Here is a 15,462-nt window from a genome sequence, read left to right as displayed (position 1 = left end):
ATAAAATATTTGCCATCAGAGCAGCAACCAAGGACGTACAAACTTGCTGTCAGTAAAATCCTGTTTTATTTAAAAGGGCATACGATAAGTTACTTGGGATGTAAGACATTGCTAACGTTAAATGTTATTTTCGAGACGTCAAACTATGACTTTTGGGGAAAAGATGCAGTTTTCTACTATATTTTATCATTCAAACTTATTTAACTTGAAAACAAGTTCATGGACCCATCTTTTCTAAAATTCCATTTTGTTTGATTACGCAAGATAGTGTTTGCCAATTTTCATGAAAACGTAAATAGTGCATTTGTTTTTAAATTTGATAAATATACAGCAAAAAATTACTAGTATGTTTTTTTCTACATTTATGAACATTTTATAAATGTGAGTTATTTTGAAAAAAAACAATATTCACAAATTTAAAGGCCATTTATATAAAACAGAATTTACAAATAATTTAACAAAAAAAACAGCTTGCGTTTATCTTTTTAAATAAATTAGAGGCTCTCAAAAGCCTGTGTCGCTCACCTTGATCTATGTGGACAACCCAAATTTTGGCGGGACAATGGTGAAAATGGATGAAATGTCCCTTTGATCCTTTAACAAATACGGGTAATAACCACAAAACTAAATTGATTTAACATTTCTAATCAATCAAAATGGTTAAAAAATTATATCGAATTTACGACAAATACTTTGGTAATTTATGCGTGAAATTATGCGCAGTCGCAAAGTCCCGAGCAACCTTAAGTAGGATGGAATCCTTAAAGAAAATTTTGTTCAACACACAAAAGAATATCGGTTTCGTATCAGTAACTCACTTTATATGTACAAATTTTATGTTTTAAAAATTATATATTTTCTCATTTGTTTTCAGATTACGAATGTATTCATTCAGAGGATATTATAGCGAAAAATCAATGCAAACCAATCATCGCTGACAGGTAAATATGAAACTAATCACATATGTGTCGCACAACTACGTACACTGCGAAGTTGATATAAAATACGAAGATGTGGTATGATTGCCAAAATGAGACGACTGTTTACCAAGGACTTAATGCAGTCGAACCAACTACATATGGCCTTACGACTAACAAATTCAGAACTGTATAGTAAGCAATAACATGACAAATTGTTAAACACTTGATAATAAAATTTGAAACTAATTAACCAAAATGAATGAGGGACATTGGTCAATTATTCCCCTTTAATGATAACCAAGGTGGCAGTGATGTAGTTCAGACATGTCATAACGAGGTAAGAAAGATATATACAGTAGTTTAGACATGTCATAAAGAGGTAAGAAAGATATATATATCTAAGCCTTTAATTTCTCGTCATATAAACCAAACAAGAAATACATGTACACCTTTTAATCATTCTATACATTAAATCCATTTGACCTATTGCTTATAGTGTTAAAAAAACACCAAAACACAAAATCATTACACTGAGTAATGAACAGTGAAATTGAAGTCAAGGTCAGATAAAACCTGCAAGACTGACATGTATTTCATAAAATATTTGCATACACCAAATATAGCTGATCTATTGCGTAAAGTATTTGGGAAAAAAAAGACCAAAACTCAAAAACTTAACTCTGACCAATGAAATGAGGTCAAGGTCAGATGACACCTGCCCGCTAGACTTGTAACACCTTACAATCATTCCATACACCAAATATACTAGAGCTATTGCAATTTAGTTATCATAGTACTTATAGTAAGAGAGAAATTAACATTACAATTTTTTGTTTTTCAAGTAGTCACTATTCCATTAAAATAAGGTCAAGGACAATGGACATTTTCGTAACATGAGGCATCTAGATGCAAATTATTGAGCATCCAGGTCTTCAACCTTCTTAAATATAAAGCTTTTATGAAGTTAACTAACGCCGTCGACGAAGCCCCCGCCGCCCGAGCACTGTTTCTGTCTCGTGTTTTCTGCAACAAATGTCGCAAGCTCGACAAAAAACCAAGATCATCCGTGAAATTTTTCAAATTGTTGTTCATTTTATTTTTTTACATTTATCAAAGATCTTATGCACAAGTTCATTTTATTAAGCATTTTATAAAACCAAGTGTTGAAATTTATTGTAGAGATAATAATTGAAAATTTTCAATTATGGACATCCAATTATTCCTCAGCAGTATCATATTCACTGCCCAAGCAATTGTATACATGTCCCAATTAATAAGTTGATGATTAATCAGTGTTGTTAATAATGCCGCTGCAGCACAAAAACATTGGTTTAGTATTTTTTTAATTTCAGGAATGGCAATAAAGAAAACGAAAGTGATGATGAGTACATTGCAAGAGAAACAAAAGTGTCAACTCTAGGTACTTATTAATCAATAATTAAAAACTTCAAATATTGTCGAATCGGGAATGTAAAATTGCTTAGTGCCATTTTTCCGGATTGGTTCTTTTTCCTTAAATGTACATTTTTACGTATAAAATCCTAACCGATATCAAACTGACTACTGTGCTGATGGTTTTTCATCATCGAATCCGATGATGATATTAATCTCTGTGCGCACACATATTTTTTGTTATTATTAATGTTCAATCAAACATTCACACCTGAGCTGCGTCTTGTACAAATGAATACTAGTATTAACACTTCTGTTAATGTGTTCTGGATTGAAGCAATCGTTATTGAATGTCTTTAACTTTTTGAATAATAAAGGTACCAGTAGAACACCGCTGTCCAAAAGTCATAAATCTACAGAGAGAAAGATAATTGTATCTGACTTTTTTCAGTTTTCGGTCAAATTCTTGGAAAAAAAACGATGATTTTATCCTTTCCATTTATCAAAACGTCAAAATATAAACATTTTCTTTAGGATTAAACAGAGTATTGGTAGTAAGCCGCCAAACGAACTTCTAAATCTTACACGGAAAAATACTTTATTATCTGCAACTTTGAATTAATCAATTTTTTTCGATCCGAAACTTATGGCAATAAATTAATCGAAATGGCTAGAGACATGTGATGTCAAATGGTGTCAATGAATATTATAAAACGGTTGAAACAAAATCAGATTATCGGATGATTTTAAAAGATTTGTCATTATCTATGAATTTGGTTGATCAAATTGTTATAGAGGGGCAAAAGACACGGACACTGAATACTAAACAATACGAACTCCACCAAAAACCGTGTCGATTTCAGGTGCTCCGGAATGGAAAGCAAAATCGTGCTCTGGAACGGAATGCAAAATCGTGTTCCACATTTCCAACTTCAGTGCTGCTTATGTAATTAAAAATCCTATTATAAGTCATGTTTGGAAAGTCACATTCGACGAAAAAGAGGACGAAATTGTTATAATCTTATATAATATTTATACATCTCCGGATTTTAAATGTTTGGCTTTGAGCGTTCCTGATGAAGGTAAACGAAGAAAAGCGCGTCGGACGCAAGCAATTATTAAAGTGTTGTTTTCAAATTTTTAAAACTACATTTGGAACACATCCATCGTCATTTGTTAAACTGATATCCCATAACGGTTAAACAACTCGTGAAAGCGTCAATAAAATATTCGACAAGAAGATATCAACTCTTAGTTCAGAAGGTTCCTTGTTACCATTATCCCGTTTGAATGGATATATAGCTGTGTATCTGGCTGTTTCTATTATATCTGAAATAAATAAGAAATAAATATATTTAGATAAAATGGATCGGTTAAATGATCTATCGAATAATATAAAACTATGTGATTACCAAAGGTGAGTACCTCAAATTAAACCATTGTGGGATAGATCGGAAAGATTACTTTGTGTGTTACAACTTATAACTTGACTGGAAATAATGAAAAAGTAAAATGAAAAAATACTGAACTCCGAGGAAAATTCAAAACAAAAAGTCCGTAATAAAAAGGCAAAATCAAAAGCTAAAACACATCAAACGAATGAAAAACAATCGCCATGTTCCTAACTTGGTACAGGCATTTTCTTATGCAGAAAATGGTGAATAGAACCTGGTTTATAGCGTTTAACCTCTCACTTGTACGACAGACGCATCAAATTCCATTATATTGACATCGGTGCGTGAACAAAGTGTCACAAATAAGGGTACAACAACAACAACACGAACCTCATCAAAAACTGGGGGCGATTTCATGTGCTCCGGAAGGGTAAGCAGATCCTGCTCAAAATGTGCCACTAGTCGTGTTTCTAATGCCATTACAAAGCCGGTATATAGTTTTATTCGGAAGTTCACATTTGTGAAAAGTGAACTGGATTGTAGTTACGATATAAGGAACATATCCGATATCATCTGTATAACGAATATTCCGTAAAGGTCAACCAACTCGTGATTGCGTCCGTAAAGTTTGACATGATGATTTCAACTTCACCATTTGGAACTCTTGGTTCAAAAATGAAAAGGTCACAATAGGGAAGTTGAAATAATCTCTTTTGTCGAATATGTTTGTTTTCAATCGACCCTCATATTCAATTTGTAGATATAAGTCCTAATCAAATGGCAAAATCAAAAGCTCATCAACGTCAAACAAAAGGATAATAACAACTTTCATATTCCTGACTTGGTACACGCATGGAAAAGGGTATATCAAATTATAAGTCGCTGGGGTAGAGCCTTTTATGAAATCCTAGGTAATAGAGTTTGCATGAGACATCGACAATGAAAGTTTGAACTAAACGGGTAAAAGATATTTTTTGTCGAAAGGGACGGCGAATAGAAAAGACTTGGGAGAAATCCTGTTAAATAGCACACGATTAAAAACATCCTTATTTATTTACAAGTAAAAGAGACGTGATCAATACAAAACAGGATAACTAGTAATCAAATGTACGGGGCTTATAGTTTGATACGCCAGACGCGTGTTTCTCCCACATAAGACTCATCAGTGACGCTCAGATCAAAACAGTTAGAAAGCCAGCCAAGTATAAAGTTGAAGAGCATTGAGGACCCCACATTCTAAAAAGTTGTGCCAAACACGGCTAAGGTAATCTATGCCTGGGGTAAGAAAATCCTTACTATTTCGAATATTCCTTTTTTTTAACAGTTAATTTATAAAAATGACCATATAATTGATATTCATGAAAACACCGACGTGCTGAAAACTGGTTTGGTGATACTGTCGGGGACAAAACATCTACCAACAGTATCGACCCAGTTGTATAAAAAGTTACCAGGATTACAATTTGAGCATTGAGAACCACAAATTCCAAAAAGTTGCAGTTGTAGATTTTGCTTTCAAATCTATTGTTTTGAAGGCTACTCTATATGCAGTAGTAGATAAAAGAAAGCATATGGTAAAGTTTAAAAGCTCAACATCACTAATACAAATGTAATAATACTATTTGTTTATATTTTAATTTTTTTTCAACAGTTTATAGCTTTGTTAAGTTAAACCGATAAAAAACAAGGTTGATAGGCAATTAAAAATAGCATAAACAACAAATGAATATATTAATATTTTCCAATTTTTCAGAAAAGTATAGAACTGAAGTCATAGTGGCAATTCTTGTTACATCAAGTTTATATGTTGTTATATTTGTATCTTTTCGTAAGTATATGATATTTCTAATCATCCGCAGTTGTATATGAACTGTAACAAGTCAAAATTTACGATAAAACATACAGTCAAACCAAAAATACTTTAGATTCTCATCGCTACTCTTAAATATAGGAACAACAGCCTGACCATCAACCGTATTTAGGTCCTTTTGAGCAAGCCCACGAAATTATTCCATTGTGAAGCCATGAATAAATTTCGAGAACGTTTAGAAAAGTATTTAAAAATTGTGTTGCAGTAAAATTCAAATGTTAAATATTCAAAGAATAATTCCTTTTCAAATGTATTTTAAACTATATTGGCCTTGCTTGAGATATTCAATATAACCTCATAATTTACACTTGCGCGACACTTCTGTTTTGCACTTGTTATTGGTGACTATATAAATACCTAAAACTTAAAGGAAGTATATATTCCCGAAATATACATTGATGTTGTCTTGGAGAAATGGACTACTTCAAAGAGGGACAAAAGATACCAGAGGAAAAGTCTAACTCATAGATTGAAAATAAACTGACAACTAAATCATTCATCACGTTTGTGATATTTACTTTTTCCGTTACAAAAAAACAAAGAGCGATTTTGTTGGACTTTCAGCAAATGCATTTACAATCTAATGTTTTAAAAGGAAACGTGATTTAATAAGATCCCTTTTATAGGATAAAATTGTGTCGAACTGTATTATAGTCAAAAGTTCAGGCTACAGAACTTCCATGCAGTATTAATGTCATACAAGTATCCCAACCAAATTGTTAGCTGCTTGTTCAATCGATATATATGTTTACTTATCTGAGAAGTGTGTTTCAACTTCAAACAACAGTGTATGAAAAACTCTTTTATTTATTTTCAAATTACTATCAACAGATTGTTTATTATATTTCATCCATTGACACCAATTTAGACAATAAGTTATAAATATGAATCTTGTCTGTACACAGCTATTATTTCTTCCCTTTAGGAAAATTTTTAAGATGAAATAAGATGCCATTCATTTAATTAACGTGTTCATATTTTGCCTATTATTTTACTTTAAATTTCTTGAACAATTTTGAGAATAACTAAGATGAAGTGTGGTGTTTTTTTCTTCAATATATTATTTCGATATCATGTTTAATAGATTGGTTTGACAGGTAAACCTTTTGGGTATATATAGATTTACCGTCATCTTACATCTGTCATCGACATGATCGATTTTTAATATTTTTATTGAGAAATCTGGACCAGCTTTTTATAATTACCTGTGTAAGGTTATATGCAAAATTCAAAATTTACGTAAATATTTTGTCAAAAATGTGACCACAATTTAATAAAATCTCATTTTGTATCATATAAGACCAATTCTAAATATTATATTTGTATAAAGGTAGAATAGCGCCGGCATGCATAAGTACATTTCACATGTATTTGGTTAAAACTGAATAATATCTGGCAGAACTTCTACTGTTTCTTTGGTAAACGTTAAAAATGGAATTGTAAAATACTTATAAGTTACATCATGAACGAACCTGAACAGTCACAATTTTGATTAAAATGCATTTCTTTCATTGCGTTCGAAAATGCATTTTATTTTTTTTACGTTTATTCTGAAATATGTTAAAACTTTGTTATGTTAAGTTTAAAATCATATTGCTTTAATATCCTTGTTAGAAATCCAGATACATATAAAACGTTTAGAAGAAATAAACAGGAATAAACATTTAGTAGCAATCAAGGACAGAAGAGAAATAAGACGTTACGTTAGAATTCAGATTATTGGTAAAGAAGGAGTTGGGAAGTCAAGTCTTGTACGTAGATTAGTTGGAGAATCTATTATGAAAGTAAACAGCACGGATGGAATCGATATTGTTAAAACATGCCAAATAAGAACAACTGATGGTGAATGGGTCATTGGTAAAGGTGAGTAACAGATTTTAATCCCGATTTAAATTCAAATTAAACCATGACCAGAGTTTGAATCTACCCTTTATTTCGTATAGCATTTTGTAGTTTGTAAGAAGTCAATGGTTGTTTTTTCTTCAATAATCGTGCTGACAAAAACAGCTTCATCTTTTTCAAAATGGGCAATTTTTAGATTAGATAGTGAACAAATTTCCTATTTTGAAATAAATTAATTATATGTTTATATAATTTGTTTTGTCTGTGTTATTTCATATTTCATATAAACCACCAAGGGTGACAGGAGAATAAAAAATATGGTGACTTGGTCTTTCTCCGACCAGCATGTAACGCTTTCTAAAGTGGGGTGTCCGTTTGGCTGTGCGGGATGTTTCAAGTTTGCAGCCACGTCTGGTCAGAATGGGGATGTTAAATCCGATGCCTGGTGTAAAAAAGTGCCATGTTCTTTGCACGTTAAGCACCCTTGCAAGAACTCTTTGATGGGTCCGTAGGCGGCCTGTCTGAAGACTAAATATCCGTCCCTATCCAAAATAGCCTAATTTTCCAGTGGCAGTCCAAATTTCTCCTACCATCATCCCGGATGACATTTATCAAAAGACCTACGGATTATATTTATTGTTAACTTGTTCACGGTCTTGAACATGAATGAAATATTTACCACTGGATGTTAAGCAACCAACAATCCATCACACAATCAATCTTTGATATATATAGAATAATAGGTAGTTGAGTTTTTGATACTGACTACATCATGTGGAATATCTAGACGAGCCCGTTAGGTCGAGTTAAGATATTCAACATGATATATTCAGTATCAAAAACTCAACTACCTAGTATTCTGTTTATCGGTAATTATAACGTCACGTAATGTATTGCCTAATAATTTTCAGTGATACAGCCAGTACATTGATACTCGAAAATATTAGGCAGTAAGATCAAAGGGAAAATATAGGAATTACCGATAAAATTGTATATCAGGTTTTTTAACAGGCTTTACATAAAGACAACAGTAGTATACCGCTGTTCGAAATTCATAAATCGATTGAGAAAAAACAAATCCGGGTTACAAAATAAAACTGAGGGATACACATCAAATATAAGAGGAGAACTACGGCACAACAGAAGCACAACATTAAAATGTAACACACACAGAAACGAATTATGATATAACAATGGCGATACGACTTTCCAGAAACATATGTTAGTTACATTGGTTTCAACATCGACATGATACATAATATTTTCATACAACCCAATGTATAACAGTAATATTGTTTCACTCGCACTTGCAGCTGGATTAAAGTCTTAAAGTTGTAAATTTGATCTGACCACGATTTTTGGAAGAGAAATATGTTTGGACTTTTTTTCTGATATCCAGTCATTCCGATCAATAGTCACTGCAGACATTTAAGATCTGTTAAAACCTGGCATGATAAACAAGGCGGATTATTTTACTATTCAATTGTGACATTTTCTGACACCCTTGTTCTAAATCAGGATAACAGTTATTTCAAGATTTTTTGGATCGTGCTCAGTAGGAATTAATACTAATTTTACTTCCCTTAAATGTGTCTGTTTATTTTCTCCGCTCAAAATGTAAAAAACAATTTCTATCCGCCGAAACCATCGGGTTGTAACTGGAATCTCAACACAAAATAAAATGAAAATAGCAATTTATCTGTACACCATAAAGAAACACTAAGATATATATGCAAATTCACACTCAGTATCTAGAATCGATACTTTATGACCATAATTTACCAATGTGAAGAATATTTATCAACAAGTTCTTGGTATTATCCAATGAACGTTTTCAACTTAATTACTAGTTCTGGCGAATCTAATCGTAAAATCGGCGATTTGAGGTAGTTGTTGTTTTAAAGTCGATAATATTGTAGTAATCGAATATTTGTTGATTTAAGCAACTAAAACGGAGGTTCCCTCCTTAGTTACGACTTGTCGTGAAAATTCCGTGTATTAACTAGTAACCATATTTTAAATGGATCGCCAAAATTTCTTTAATCCTTATTTGAATGAATTAAGAAAATAACTTTAAAAGATATAATACACTGCTATCAATTAAGTTCTATTTCTTACATATTATTCTTATTACAGTCAAATATATTTCTTTTTTTGGGGATTCAATTTGATTTAAGACTTAGGTCAGTCCCGTTTAAACGGATATCCACGCACCGGTTAAACAGCCATAATCTGTTGATAATAGAAGTCGGCCATTTAAAGACGTATCAACCGTATCGTTTACGTTGACGAATCCGGATCTGCAGATTAAAAAAAACAGTATATGATCTCGAGCTTTTATTTTATATTCTTTCCGTAATGCATATGAGCAACTGATTAATTTCTAATGCAAACATAAACAAAACAATAAGAAATAGCGAGTTTTTGTGGAAAATGTTATCCGACTTTTACAGATATTCCGGATAGTCGGAACAGTTAACAGGTATGATAGGAGTGAATACGATAAAAGTACAGGCATTTTGTTACCACAATAGAGGTTTAGTGCAAAAGTTTTAGAAACGTAGTAGATATCAAAGATACAACTGCACCATCAATTGGTGTTAGCAAATGGATGCGTATTTAACAAATTAATGAGAACCTTAGTATAAAATATATGTTTTCGTGTTCCATTATTTAGAAGAAAATAAGTTAAAAATATATAGATGGATACTTTTACAATGCATATTACCAACAAACCACTTATTGTTTAAATTGAAACAGAAGAATGACGGTCTATGAAATGTATGTATTACTCAATTTATTTCACTTGACTGGGCGGAGTTTAACCGGTTCGCTCATAATAAACTAGTCCATCTATAGATAGGTGTTTTAGAATAAACTCATCAATGAAGTGTCCAGTTATTCTTTTGTAAATTCCTTTGATGACACTGATAGGTGATTAGAAATCAGTAATAATTATAACGGCAATCATCCTTATCACACACATCTTCAAATAGACTGTCCTTACGCAAATTAAAACGTAAGCTTCGCCCGATCAGTTGAAATGACATTAGTAGTAACGAAGAAGAAAATTATTACCACTTATTTATTTCTTGTCGATTTTTAGAAAACATTTGGAAAAGTATTTATGAGTTAATGATAAAATAGAATTCAATTTTTTACAGTATCATTAAAGAAAATAGTATTTGGATATATATCTTTAATCTTAATCTTACTATTTCCTAACAATTTAAGTTTTTTTCTTTATACAAATCATATTAATTATCTAAACAGAAATTGACAAATCTAAATGTTTATCAAATTAAAATTTTTATTATTAAAAGATATATCGAAAACAGAACACTGAACACTCCATTCTGAAGTCACTTAAAAGAAGTTTAGACGGTTATATAGAATAATACACAATGAACTAAAATGTTGTACAATTGTATTTCAAGACAATTATACATATTATTATAGGATCTTATGTTGCACTGTTATACCACTGTCCCAGGTTAGGGGGAGGGTTGGTTTCTCATTGATATGTTTAATCCCGCCACATTATGTATGTATGTGTTTGTCCAAAGACAGGGGCCTGTTAAAAATGTTTGCAATGCGACATACAAATAGTCCACTCGCACTGATACTCAGAATTAACATCTCCGTTGAAGAGCAGTATACATCAACTTGTTTCTTTAATTATTTCAGTAAATGATACCATTTGTATTGCGCTAGATTTCAGCTCATGCATCTTCAATGATGTTGGAAGCAAAATAGCATACACAAATAATCTTATATTGGCAAATACACTAAATGGGTTTTAATTAAAAGGGTGTTTTGAGATCTTTTCGATCCATGCTTTGAATTATGACTAGAATACCTTTTAAGTTATTAACAAGTGATGTGAGATTTATAAGGTAAATAGAGATGTGATATACATGTATGTACTGTAGATTTAAATTATAAAAATTGTACACTTTTTGAAAGGATCCTTGATTTGAAATACCTCATAGTTTAGAAATACATAGTTACCGGGTTTTTGACTACTGGGCTTGTGATACCCTAGGGGAAATAAATCTCCACCAGCAGTGGCATCGACCCAGTTGTTGTAAATAAACTTATCATAGATACCAGGACAACATTTTGTATATACGCCAGACGTAGTTTCTGGATATACAAATTTTGCGACGTAATTCTTTATATTTTTCCACAGAGTCCCTCACAAGAGATGTCAATTAAACTGAGTGTATCTCAACTTAAATTTTGTCATTTGTTTAAATTTTAAAACATGTACATTTTTGGTGTCTGCATGTTTAGTACAAAGAACGCGGTCTAAGAAGGTGTGGCTGTTTTATCGTTGTAATTAAGCATTCCGTTGAAAAATAAAACCCATACATAATTTCGCTATAAGCATTTTATATTGTATAATACTTATTACAGTTGAAACTGAGAGAAAGAAAATAATGAAAAGGATACGAGAGACTCTAAAAAAAGAACACAGACAAAGCGATTTTTCATTTTCTGCTCACGTAATTCCATCTGAAGAGGAAACCAACGAGGAAGAAAGGATTTCGTCTAAAGGACCGCTGTCTGGAATTAAAAAGAAACTAGAGAAACATCCTACAACTGTTTCAATCGACAAAGCATTAACAAATGAAAACAATGTTAACATTACGGACACTATTACCACGGTTGCAGAACAATCAAATTTTGACAAACCTATGAAAGATAATGTTGTACTATCTACTAATGATATTAATAAATCCGGAGATTCAATAAAAATTGAAGATATGAGGAAAAAGATTTTCGAACAAATGGATGAAATTCTTGTTAAAGTTAAGATAGATCAAGACAAAATGACATCTGAGAGTTTTGTCGAATGTGGTCTTTGGGATTTTGCAGGGCAGAAAGACTATTATGCCACACATCAAACTTTTCTAAACCCACACGCTATCTATCTCCTTGTTACAAATATATCTGAAGCCATATCAGCTACAGAAGGTGATAAAAACTTTGATTCAATTGAAGGTAAGATGTTAATAACAAAATAAAACAAGTTTGGTTTTTACTATTTAATTATTGTATCCAGTACTGGTTAGAACAATCATTTGATTGTTCACAATCATCTTAAACTTTAATTGAACGGAAAAAGTGTACCCCATTTTTCAAATTTTAAACGTTTGGTATAAGGTATTTCTAAATTGTCAGGTAGAACTATTGAATGTTAGACTATTCCAATTCATGTCAACAGTTATGAACATATTGATAAATATTTTAAAACTTTAGTCAACACAATTCTCCTTATCTTGTATACGGTTAATCTTTTAACAGTAACGTTGCATCAAATTTTAGAGTTTTATAAGTAAATATATCATTTATCTGTTCAAATACACATTCAATCATAGCCTTTTGTTTATTTTCTTTGGTTACATCTTCTGACATCAGACTCGGACTTCTCTTGAACTGAATTTTAATGTGCATATTGTTATGCGTTTACTTTTCTGCTTTGGCTAGAGGTATAGGGGGAAGGTTGCGATCCCACTAACATGTTTAACCCCGCCGCATTTTGCGCCTGTCCTAAGTTAGGAGCCTCTGGCCTTTGTTAGTCTTGTATTATTTTCATTTTAGTTTCTTGTGTACAATTTGGAAATTAGTCTGGCGTTCATTATCACTGAACTAGTATATATTTGTTTAGGGTAAGCTGAAGGACGCCTCCGGGTGCGGGAATTTCTCGCTACATTGAAGACCTGTTGGTGACCTCCTGCTGTTGTCTTTTCTATGGTCGGGTTGTTGTCTCTTTGACACATTCCCCATTTTCATTCTCAATTTTATAGCAAATGTATTGTAACTAAAAGTTATATTTTATTGACAGAAACAGTACAAATACATAGCAAAATTTATTAACACATTCAACTGATTAAACCAGGACATTACTTAATTACTTTTTAATCTGAATTAAACGTTGAAATAAAAAATATAATAACTATAATGTACATAATTATATGTTATTTATAACTGTAATTATACAATAAAAATTGAGATATTAAGACGTAAATTCTAAAAAGTTTAAGTGCTAGATTCCTCTGCATTCTTAAGTGATGCTTTTGTTCCGTGTGTTAACATTTTTAAATGATTAATTGTTGGTTCGTTAACATCTATTTTCAATAATTTCATGCATGTTTAAGACAAGAACCAATTAACAAATAAATGCAATACATATGTCATGTAATGCAGGCCGTCAGGGATGAAGTTCGTGAAAATGTGAACTGCCATAGGAACACAATGGTATATTGGATTGTAAAATGATTTTTCTTTGCAACAGTCCATCTATTTAAATATTTGTAACAAGAGTTTAAAACGTGCAAAAAGAGTGGCACTCTGTTTATAAAATGTACCAGATGAAACGTTTCCATTCAGGATGTGAAATCATACTTGTACATACTGCTAAGCCTAACAGACCCCACAATTTGGCTAGTGTATTACAATGGGTGAAGAGGACGCTTCTTGTCTATTTTGTTTTATGAAGTTTTTAGAATTATAAATTGTGGGTTTTTCGAGTGTGTCAAAGCTAACATAACGTAATTAGATCATAGTCATACGATTGTAAAATGCCAAGTTGTCATTGGAAATAAAAAAACTAACCGAAAAAAATAATATGATGTGTAATCAATACAAATTAACTCAACAAAGATACCAGGATTAACATTTTATATTAACGCCAGACGTGCGTTTCGTCTACAAAAGACTCATCAGTGACACTCGAATCCAAACATGTTTTAAAGGCCAAATAATGTACGCAGTTGTGGAGCATTGAGGACCAAAAATTCCTAAAAGTTTTGCCAAATACAGCTAAGGTAATCTATTCCTGAGGGAGAAAAGCTTTATTTTTTTTCAAAAAAAAATTTAAAGTTTTGATGACAGTTCATTTATAATTATGAACATATCAATGATAACCCAAGTCAACACAGAAGTGCTGACTACTGCGCTGGTAATACCCTCGGGGAAACAAATCTCCAATATCAGTGGCATCGACACAGTAGTTGCAAAAAACTTTTCTCGTTTGAATTGTTTTACATTGTCTTATCGGGGCCTTTTATAGCTGACTATGCGGTATGGGCTTTGCTCATTGTTGAAGGCCGTACGGTTACCTATAGTTGTTAATGTTTGTGTCATTTTAGTCTTTTGTTGATAGTTGTCTCATTGGCAATAAAACCACATCTTCTTTTTTATATCATCATAGATACCAGGATTAAAATTGTATATTCACACCAGACGGGCGTTTCGTCTACAAAAGACTCATTAGTGACGTTCGAATCCCAAAATGTTTAAAGGCCAAATAAAGTACGAAGTTGAAGAGCTCATAATAAACAACACATACATTATACCCATGACAAGTGATCCTCAAAATGAATAATTGTCGTTTTAAACATAATCTACTACTAGTGTTTTCAAAAATAATACAGGAAAGAACATTACCAGGATATTTCCTTAATTCACTGGTACGTACAATATACATAAATATTGGATTTAAAAATAGTAATAAGCATTCAGAAGAAAAATAAACTAAAATATACACCTAAGACTGCAATGATTTTTACGATTTAATTGAATGACTAACAAGGAAAGTCCAGCTGTTCTTAATCAATGTCAGTAAAACTGTTCTACCCGAAAACTGATTGTTACAGCTCAACCCTAAATCAGATTTAGACTGTTCGGTTAAAGATCAGGTTTTATTCTATAACAACCTCTGAGAGTTGAACCATAGCAAAGATATTGAATCATTTACAACAGTTCGATCACAAATAACTCTTACCGTTTTGAAGTGAGGTTATAATTTATCTTAAATGTATACTCACTTTATAGCGGAAAGACGTCTAATACAAAGTACATCTATTTTTGTTTTCTTCTTTTTAGAATACATTGACTTTTGGTTAGATAGTATTCATTGTCTACGTACAAGTTCTCCGGGACACGGTTTATATCCACCTGTCATTGTAGTGTGCACTCATATTGACCAGTATAAGAAAGATAAAGAGGTACAGTATAAAGATACATGCATTGTGTT

General features: G+C 31.9%; 1 protein-coding gene across 1 annotated transcript in view; it reads left to right on the top strand.

Moving 5' to 3' along the window:
* The first annotated feature begins 1,011 nt into the window (after nt 1–1,011).
* LOC134706139 (uncharacterized) overlaps nt 1,012–15,462 on the top strand; it is a 36,977-nt gene continuing 22,526 nt past the window's right edge. The window contains exons 1-6 of the mRNA XM_063564847.1: nt 1,012–1,016; nt 2,273–2,340; nt 5,460–5,534; nt 7,191–7,439; nt 11,838–12,425; nt 15,312–15,433. Coding sequence (XP_063420917.1) covers nt 1,012–1,016; nt 2,273–2,340; nt 5,460–5,534; nt 7,191–7,439; nt 11,838–12,425; nt 15,312–15,433 — 1,107 coding nt within the window. The remainder of the gene's footprint in view (nt 1,017–2,272; nt 2,341–5,459; nt 5,535–7,190; nt 7,440–11,837; nt 12,426–15,311; nt 15,434–15,462) is intronic.

The sequence above is a fragment of the Mytilus trossulus genome, chromosome 2, assembly GCF_036588685.1.
Source record: "Mytilus trossulus isolate FHL-02 chromosome 2, PNRI_Mtr1.1.1.hap1, whole genome shotgun sequence".
Taxonomy (NCBI): domain Eukaryota; kingdom Metazoa; phylum Mollusca; class Bivalvia; order Mytilida; family Mytilidae; genus Mytilus; species Mytilus trossulus.
This window is presented reverse-complemented; position numbering and strand designations above follow the sequence as displayed.